Source organism: Meriones unguiculatus, chromosome 15, assembly GCF_030254825.1.
Source record: "Meriones unguiculatus strain TT.TT164.6M chromosome 15, Bangor_MerUng_6.1, whole genome shotgun sequence".
Lineage (NCBI taxonomy): Eukaryota > Metazoa > Chordata > Mammalia > Rodentia > Muridae > Meriones > Meriones unguiculatus.
In genome coordinates this window covers 71795934-71805728 of record NC_083362.1, presented here as the reverse complement: position 1 = coordinate 71805728, position 9795 = coordinate 71795934, and the positions used below count along the sequence as shown (strand labels likewise).

Sequence of the window (9795 nt, the reverse complement as noted above, 5' to 3'; positions counted from 1 at the left end):
TCAGAGCCCAGTTCTTCTCTCTACAGTTTGCTCCCAGACAAACTAATGGGACCACCTAAGAACATTGCATTTTCAGAACATTTCGGGCCCCTTCTATCCTTCCACCCTGCTGTCCCACTGCATGGATAAGGGCAGAGCTTAGAAAATAAACGCTTGTGGTTATTTACTGAAGGGCAGGGGGTGCTATCTAGTGCAGGGTGGGGCACGGAGCAGGGGACTTGCTGGTCTAGTCACTGCTGGGGCCAGTTCGGGCCCAGCGTTGGGTCAAGTGGTTGGCTAGGTAGCGCACCGTTGAGCGGATGCCTTCCACGGTCCTTCTCTCCACAGACTCCAGCAAGTGTGAGACAGAGCGGAGGGCCGAGCCGGTTCCAGCTGCCAGCCCAGAAGAGAAAGCTGACCTGGCATGGCCCAAGAGGCTGGAGACAGTGCGAAGGCTGGGGCCCTCATCTTGTAGCCTGTCAGCTGGAGAGCTGCGCCCCAAGGTTAGGAAGCCTACAGCCATCCCCATGCCTCTGGCTGTGTCTGACCACACCAGGATGTCTGTGAGGGAGCTGATGGAGCCCTCTCCACCACCCAGCAGGCTGGTCATGGAGCGCATGTAGTCATTCTCCACATTAGGCCTGTACAGACTGGGATCCAGTCTGATCCTGCCCAGGGCCTCCTGGCTGGGTTCTGGAGATGGAGGTCCACTGCCTGCTGGGGAGCCTGGGGAAAATGGGGTCTGAGGGATCCTTGAGTCAGTCCGCTCTGGGGATATATCTTTGCTCTCAGGGTTCAAGGCCTCGAGACCTTCAGCTTCCTGCTCGACGGACTTGGTGCTACTCGTGGGCTGTAGGTCAGGACCACTGATATCCAAAGTGGGTGGGTCAGTATCTTCTGTAGAAGCCTGGACGCTGTCAGGCAGGACAGGTGGGGCTTCAGCATTTGTAGCCATCTCTGGCTTTCCTGGTGTCTTTTCCTGGCTCTGCGAGTCACTTGGGGAAACTGTGCGGCTCCAGCTTGCACGGTTATTCTCAGCCAGCCTATCCCACACCGGGTTCTGGAAGCCCACGAACATCTGCAGCATACCTGGGTCTTGGGACAGCAGAGATGTGATCTCTTCCTCTTCAGGGCTCTCCTGGGGACGGCGTGGAGCATCTGGGCTTTCCTCCCTGTCCCGAGGAGTAGGCATGGAGCTGACTGTCTCTACATCCTGCTCTATGGAGTTGGCCTGGTCGTCATCCTGGCCCATGAAGGCGGCAGTCGGATCAGAGACCGGATCGTCATCATCCTGCTCTGTGGCAATGGTCGCTGCCACCGAGGCCCGGTCCACATCCTCCTCTTCACTGAGTTTTGCAGTCAAGTCTACTGGCAGGCCATCATCAGGCAGGATGCCTGGAGTCTCAGGCTCTCCAGGTAAGTCTGTAGAGTTTTCGCTGGCATGGTTGTTCAAGGCAGCCTCAGGAAGATCATGTGCAGGCCTGTTGCTGGCTTTGGCCTCTCCCAAGGGCTCGGTGGTCATCTATGCCCCCTGCTACTTGTGCTGGTTGGGAAGGAGTGGCTTGGCTCTGCTAGGCTCAGTTGTCCAGGTGGTGATGTCACAGGAGGTTGTGGGCAGCTGGTGATGTCACAGGGACTTGCAGAGGAAGGGTCCTGAATGTCCTGAGCCTGCCGAGTGGCTGTCCTGGCGGGTTGAATGCAGGCAATGATTGAAAAGCCTGAGCTGCAGGCGCATAGGAAATGAAAGATAACTGTCTCGGTTCAAGATGGACATGCATGTGCGCAGATGTGGCCCCAGGGCTGTGAGAAGGTGTGACGACAGTACTTGGGGGATGACGAGGGCGAGGCAGAGTTAGAATCAGTGGACTTTTATTGCTTATTTATTCACTTATTTATTTTGGCGGGAGGATCAGTGTTCTTGCTGTGTGGTTCAGACTGGCCTCCTGCTCCGATCCTCCCGCCTTTGCTCTCAAGAGCAAGGATTACAGGCTTGTGCTACAGCAGCTTAGAAGCAAGGTTTGTGTCGCCTCTCCTGCCACCTCTCTGTTCTCATTGGTGCTTCATGACACCAACTTAGCCAGTCTTTCTTTGAGAGCTTTGCTCCCCTCTAGCAATGGGGAGGAACAGAGGCCAGGGCCTGGGCAGTATCTAGGCTGGCCATCCTTACTGCTAGAGTTAACCTGTTTGACGCGGGACGATCACCTGCTTAACTGGCTGGGAGGACAGGGTGCTGCAGAAAAGCTGCAGATTCCCAGGTAATCCTAAGAAGATCTCGGGTCCCAGATAAACTGACTGTGCTGAGAAGGTAGCTGGGCACAGCTGGGCACAGTGGCGCACACCTGTAACCCCATCACACAGGGATCAGGGAGGCGGAGGCAGGCGGAATGCCTGTCAAAAACAAACAACAACAAGCTGGCCATTGGGTGTGGCTGAATGGTAGAGCACTTTCCTGGTTTCATTCCCAGCGAAGAGGCTGGAGTGGATGGTTCCGTTTGTGTATGTGTGCTCTCCCTGGTTATCAGGCCATGCATGGTTCTTGCTCTTCAGGGGAAAGGAGCAGCAAGCCTCAGATCCCACCAAGGGACTCCAGCCTCCCTAGGGAGGCCTGGGCCTACTTTTACATCTTCTCTGTAATATCACTGACTCTGGGCTCTGTGTTCCACCTGTAGTCCTCAGACGCTTCAGTTCTTGTTCCAGGTGGGGATAATTTAAAGCTGAGGCTGGCGAGACAGCTCAGTGGATAAGGGCACTTGCATCCAAGCCTGGTGATCTGAGTCTGATTCTCAGGACCCTCACGGTAGAAGATCAACTGCTGAAAGTTCCACATGTGTTCCATGGCAACGCACACACACACACACAGACACACACAGACACACAGACACACACACACACACACACACACACACAGAGTGACAGAGACAGACAAGAAACGTAATAATACTAGGCCAGGTGTGGTGGTGCACGCCTTTAATCCCAGCACTCCTGGGACAGAGGCAGGTGGTTCTCTGTGAGTACCAGGCCAGCCTGGCCTACATTACAATTTCCAGGACAACCAAGGCTACACAGTAAGACCTTTTCTTTAAAAACGATAAAACAAAACAAAACCGTTGATGGCCTAGGGGGGAAAGCTGGCCAGGATGACAGAAGCTTGGAAAGGTAACTGGCTTTCCCACACCTGCAGACGCCACCTGGTGGCAGCTCTGGGTTATTCCATAACAGTCTCATCGAAGTACACAGACTCCCTCCTCCATCCTTAGTGTCTCCCAAGCTGCCCCTCCTGGTTCCTGCCTCCTTCTCTGATATGGTTTAAAATCTGCAATGTCCTCCTTAGACTTGGTTTTGAACTCTCAGTCCCAGCTTGTAGGATTGTTTTGACGTCTGTGGACCCTGGAGGAAGTAGGGCCTGCCAGGCGGAAATAGGTCTCTGGCTCGGGCTCCTACGGCTCATGCCCACCCTGGATTTCAGCCGCCCTCTGCTTCCTGTCTACTGTGATGTGAACAGACTGCCATCACGCCTTCCTGGTCACGGTGTACTGACACGTCCCTGAAGTACCAGTCAGAATAAGCTTTCCCTCGAGTTGTTAGTCCAGGGCTCCCTTCCCCTTCTCCAAGGTACTTCTTGTCATCCTTCCTATACTTTTGACTCACTGTTCCCCTCGGCCACCCTCCACCTAACTCTCTGAGGTAGGCGTGAGTGTGCATGCATGCATGTATATTTGTGTGTGTATGTGTGTGTAGCTGTGTGAGCGTGTGTGTATGTATGTGTGTGTGTGATGCACATGGTTGGGCAGGCCTCCTCGTACACACAGAGGCCATAGGGAGGACACCAGTTGCCTTACTCTGTCACATCTCTTTATTCCTTTGAGACAGGGTCTCCCACTGAACCTAGAGGCATAGCCGCAAACTCCAGTGACCCTCTCCCCTCTTCCCCACAGTGCTGGGGCTACAGGTGTGCACATGCAGCCATACCCCGCTTTTTACTTGGATGCTGGGGGTTCAGACTTAGGTCCTCATGCTTGTGCAAGAACCTACTAAACCACCTCAGCCTCGAGCCTGGTTTTGTGTGGTGCATGTCATGACAGTCAGACCTAGGGCTACAAGCAATTAAACTGCATCCCCAGACTCATTAAGTTTCAAATGCTATAAAAATCTGCATGAAAGGGCTGGGGAGGGCAGTATAAGTATTTTACAGAAAGAAAGAAGGAAGGAAATGAAGAAACAAAGAAAGTAAGGAGGAAGGGGCTGGAGGGACAGCTTAGCGGCTAAGAGCACTTGCTGCTCTTCCAGGGTACTGGAGCTTGGTTCCCAGCGCCCACGTGGAGTAGATCACAGCTACCAGTAACTGTCTCCTGAGAGGAGATCTGGCTCCTCCTCCTGCCTCCAAGAACACCTGCACATACGTGGCCCATGTGTATATGAACACACACACACACACACACACACATTTATTTAAAAAAAACAACTTTAAAAAATGTGTATGAAGCCAAGCATGGAAACACGGACTTGTAAGCCCAGTATGGGGAGGAGAAAGCAGGAGGATTAGGAGTTCCAGGTCATTCTTGACTACAAATGCAGTTTTTCAACCTGTGCCACCTGGGACCCTGCTTAAGCTCAGCAAACCAAGAAGCTTCCTCAGGAAGATTTTGGCAAATTGGAGGCTAGCCTGGGCTATAGTTTATTGTCTCAATAAGCAAACAAATGAAAAGAATAGAAAAAGAGGATAAAATAGAAGAGCAGACTTCAAGCCTGTCCCTTAACTCGTGCGGGGTCCATCTTATAGCCTGTTACTGCGGACCCACAGCTGTGTTACAGCAGGTCGGCACGCTGCTTCCACTGTCCCGTGTGAACGTGGTTAGGGGCACCAACACCCTTAGTATGCTGCTATGCGCTCCCTAGGAGATGGGTGTGGCCCTAGGAGTTTGGCCCCTCCCAGGTTTTTCACCTTCACTCCTGGGCGTGTAAATCTGAGCTTTCCCAGGCACAGGGTACCTGTGGGCTTGCTCGCCAAGGTTTTCTTTAGCTGGGGGAGGCCAGTGCCTAAGCCCCCACCTAGCTACTATTGGGGCCACCTTGGGGATACCTGGTAAAGTCCCTGGAAGCTTGAGTCATGGGGCCAGCTGTCCCCGAGGGCAGCCTCTCTGGATATTGGTGCTCTGAGGAGCATACACTTGGCTCTGAGTCTTCCCTGAAGACCTCCTTCTTGAACGTTTGAGAAACCAAGGCAATGGAGAAAACAGAGCCTCCAGAGCAGATGGTGTGGGAATTCCACCTAGAAGACACACCGAATTTGTTTGGAAGAAACAGTTTAATGAGCCCCGTGGGTGGGGGCTGAGACCCCAAAGGCATTCTTGAGTTACTAAGCCTACCATCTAAGAAGAGGCTAAGCTAGGAGGGTAGGGCTGGGTTAGAGCAGTATCTGAGAGGACTCCCTTACTGTGTAGGCCCCACTTCCCAGGAAATGGAGGAGGCCCAGGTAACCCACAGAAAAGAGCTGGAAGAGGCCAGGCTCTGGGATGCAGCCCTGCTGGGCTTGGGGAAAGCCAGAATCCTTCTAAGGGGGATTAAAGTTGTTTGTGTCTAGGTCTCCAAGGTAAAGCCCTCAGTGGGCGTGGCCCACACCAGGCTTGTCAAGGCCTTTGTGTGAATGCTGGGAGGGCACAGGTTTCCTGGAGAGAGCAGAGTTTTTGCTCTTGGGGCCTCTGAGATGGGGAACAATGAGTGTGACACAGCAGTGCTGGGTGATTGGGAGACACCGGGTTAACCTCGCACCATTTCTTCCACATTGGACTCAAGAGGGAGACACGGAGAGATCAAGTCCACACAGAAGTTTACACACAACCGACTTAGGGAAGAGCAGTAGTTTCCAGTGTTAAAGCAAAGAGATTCCAAGCGGGGAAGTAGATATTAGCAAAAAATGCCCTAAACCAGTGGCTCTCAACCTTCCGAATGCCAAGACCCTTTAGTATAGTTCTTCATGTTGTGGTGACCCCAAACTATAAAATTAGTTCATCGCTACTTCATAACTGTAATTTTGCTACTGTTATGAATGTTAATTAATGTAAATATTGGATATGCAAGATATTTGACATTGGACACCTGTGAAAGGGTCATTTGACCCCAAAGGGGTTGAGACCCACAGGTTGAGAACCACTCCACTCTAAAGTTTTTATTTATTTACCTATTTTTGAGGCAGTGTTTCTCTGTGTAGTCTTGGCTGTCCTGGAACTCAAGAGATCCACCTGCCTCTGCCTTCCAGAGTGCTAGGGTGACAGATGAGGACCACTGCACCTGACTTCAGTCTAAACCTTTTAAGGCCAATCGCAAACTGTGAAAAATAACATCTGCTATTCCTGCCAGCAGGGACGCATAACTAAACTATATGAATTTCCACTCCTAGCAGGTGTGGTGACCCAGGCTTACAATTCTAGCAGTCAGTAGGCTGAGCGAGGCAGGAAGACCAGGCAGTTAATGTCATTACCCCATACCCCACATGCCAGAAGTTCAAGTCCAGCCTGGGCTACCTAGTGAAAAGCCCTGTCTCATACAAAATGCCTCCCAAGTGCTGGGATTACAGTCAGGAGACCCAGCCAAGCAGCTAATGAGCAGCCAGTGTTCGAGGCCTATTTCGTCACGGTACAGGATCTGTCTTTAGAGCTTTTGTTTGGAAACTTCCATAATTCATTTGCCCTTTCAACAAGTCATAAATATTCTTTAAATTACTAGGACACATTTGCAAGTCAAAATAAATTCCTTCTGAAATATCCCAGAAACTCAGGTCCCTGATGCAAATAAAATTCCGGGCGCTACCCAAATGCCCACAGAGAGGGACAGAACTGAGAAAGCATACTCCCACCCACCCTCACAACAAAAGGGTGCTTCAGCATCCCCTCTTCCCATCCCAATTACCCAGCTCTGAGATTAGCTCTGTGGGTCCCCATCTCCAGGGCCATGGATGGGCCACTCCCCAAGGTGGCCAGACAGCAACTATGAGTTACCATATGAAGTTATCTGAGGGTCCATCGAGGTGGGTGGTTCTAGGCCCGACACGTGGTCTGGCCATGTGCTGGGCCCAGGTATGGATCAGTATTGAGAAGCTATAGTGGAAGCTGTGTGGACCTACAGCTTCCCTCCTGCTGTGGTCACTCCTTAGAGGTCCTAAGCACCAGCCAATGCTGCTGGGTGGAATCCCAAAGACGAGGCTCGGTGGGTAAAGGCACTTGCTGCCGAGCTTGGTGACCTGAGTTCAACCCTGGGATTCCCAGGACCCACAAGGTAGAGGAGAGAAAGGACTCCCAACCGCTCTTTCCTGACCTCCACACGAATGCCCTTTCCACACAAGAGCAATGAGTACATGTCCTTTTCTTTAAAAGGGGAGGAGGCTGGAGCGATGACTCAGTCAGTACGAACACTTGTTGCCTTCTGTAGAGGACCTGGGTTTAGTCCCTGGCACTTACAGCGCATACAAGCATCTATAACTCTAGTTCTGGGGACCTGACGCTTTCTCCTGGATTTGCAAGGACCAGACATGCACATGGCACACTTACATGCATTCAGTCACATAAAACTAAATAAATAATCTGAAAAATTCATAGAGGAGCTGGAGTGTAGCTCACTGGCAGAGCACTTTCCTAACATATACTGTGCCCTAGGTTTAATCCCTAGTCTGTCTGTCTGTCTCTCTTACACACATACACACACACTCACTCCTCTGCATGTGCCCAAATAAGTATGCGCTTGTAAAAAATGGGCCATCCATTATCTTTTCACAACATAGCTCAATGGACTAAATGCATACTTGTAGAAGTACCCAGGGCCCCAAGATCGGGATGTTGGAAGGACTAAAGTTCTGTTAGTAATCTGCACAGACCAGCAGGCTCTGGAGCATCAGCTGGGCCTAGTCCCCCTGATCTACTAGGAATGGACCACCTCATCTGGGCATGCTGAGGGCCACCTCCCTGCAGTCCCTTCTAGTCTTCCTGTTCCTGCTCCCATCATTGACCTGGGCATCTTGTTTCCTCACAGGTCTGGAGCCTGAGAGTCCCAGGACAGGGTGCTGTTAGGGTTGGGTTTGCAGGTGGCTATCGTCTCACCTGATCTCATGTGGTACCTCCTGTCTTTGTGTTACTCCCTCATTGTCCCTTCTCTCCTCTTCTCCCCTCCCCACTCCCTCCACTTTCCCCTTCCCCTTCTCCTTCCTTCTCGCTCCTCCTTTTCCTCCTCTTTCTTTCTTGGTTTTGATATTCTGAGACAAGGTCTCATGTTGCCCAGGCTGGCCTTGAAACCCTGATCCTTCTGCCTTAGCCTCTTGAGTGCTGGGATTATGAGTGTGCCAGCGCAGCCAGCTCCAGATAGCTCTTCTAATGACACAGCCTTCCTGGATTTACCTTAGTTACCCCCGAAAAGGCCCTGCTTCTAATTACAGTGAAGTTGGGGATTAGAGATTCAGCACAAGTTAGAGTACAGTATTTTAGAGGGGCCCAGTTCCATTCATGGCACCTCACTTCATGGGAATTGGTGCTCCTTCCCAGACACAGCTTAGAAAATACATTTAATTTTCTTGCCCTTTATCCCAGGGCTAGAGTCCAGTGAACTAGCCATTGGCAAGTGTCTGTCATCAACCTAGTCTGTGTGAGGCCGTCCTTGGCCAGGGCAGAAGAGGAGAGACTATGTGGCAGACACTTTTTCTGAAGTTCCTTGTATGGCTTTCTCCATTTCTTGGATGAGCACATAGTCATGTATGTCCTAGGTCAAGAGGTCAGCAGGAAACAGAACACAGCGGTGCTGTGAAAGCATCTGTGCTCCAGGTCTTGGCTGTTCTTGCCTCTTTATGGGCCCAGCTACCAAAAGAAGTCTGAGCTGCTTGATGATAAGATAAATGTGGCCCAGTTTGTCCCATCACCCAGGCCAAAAGTAGATATGTGTGGATACTGGGACCAGGACCAACTAGCTCCACCCAGCTTACTGTAGCCTTTATAGAAGCAGGTGAGGCCAGTGGAAGATTAAGGTGAAGCCCAACACAAGTATTAATTCGGCGATGAAGCTGGGTTGTGGCTCCATGGTGGCAGAGCAATTGCCTAGAATGCCCAAGCCCCTGGGGTCATTAACACAGCTTTAAGCAACAACCACAACACATCACAAGTGGAATATCCTTGTCCTAGTTAGGTCTGTCAACCTGACACAGCCTGAGTCATCTGAGAAGAGAGTCTCAGTGGTTGGGTTGCCCAGATCAGATTGGCCTGTGGGCATGTCTGTAGAGGATTGTTAATTGTCAATTGTTGGAGGAGAGCCAAACAGAGCAGCACCATTCCCTGGGCAGGGGTCCTGAGATGTATAAAGGAGGCAGCTAAACAGAGATCTTTAGGCCAGGTAGCAGCAGAGTTCCTCCAAGATGTCTTTCTTTCTTTCTTCTGTTCTATTTTGTTTTTGTTTTTGTGTATTGAGACAGGGTGTCGCTGTGTAGCCCTGGCTATCCTTTGTAGACCATACTGGCCTCAAACTCACAGAGATCCTCCTGCCTCTGCCTCCCAAGTGCTAAAATTAAAGGCTGGAGCCACCATGCCTGGCTTTTTGTTGTTTTGTTTTGTTTTTATTGTTGTTGTTTTGGTTTTTTTGAGACAAGGTCTCACTGTAGCCTTGGCTGGCCTGGAATTTTTTATGTAGACTAGGCTAGCCTCAAATTCACATCTGCCTCTGCCCCTGGAGTGCTGGGATTAAAGATGTGTCACAATTTCCATCTCCTCTGTGGTTTCTGCCTCTGGTTCCTGTTTTGTTCCTATCCTGGCTTCCCTCAGTGACGGACTGTGACCTGTAAGATGA

General features: G+C 51.1%; 1 protein-coding gene across 1 annotated transcript; it reads right to left on the bottom strand.

Annotated features, from left to right (window-relative positions):
* Nucleotides 1–226: 226 nt before the first annotated feature.
* Tex44 (testis expressed 44) lies at nt 227–1501 on the bottom strand. Its single transcript, XM_021661302.1, has one exon. The coding sequence runs from the start codon at nt 1499–1501 to the stop codon at nt 227–229; it is 1275 nt and encodes a 424-aa protein (XP_021516977.1).
* Nucleotides 1502–9795: the final 8294 nt, after the last annotated feature.

What these genes read in the sequence shown, in the direction of transcription:
- Tex44 (XM_021661302.1), bottom strand. Translation starts at nt 1,501, where the DNA reads ATGACCACCGAGCCCTTGGGAGAGGCCAAAGCCAGCAACAGGCCTGCA.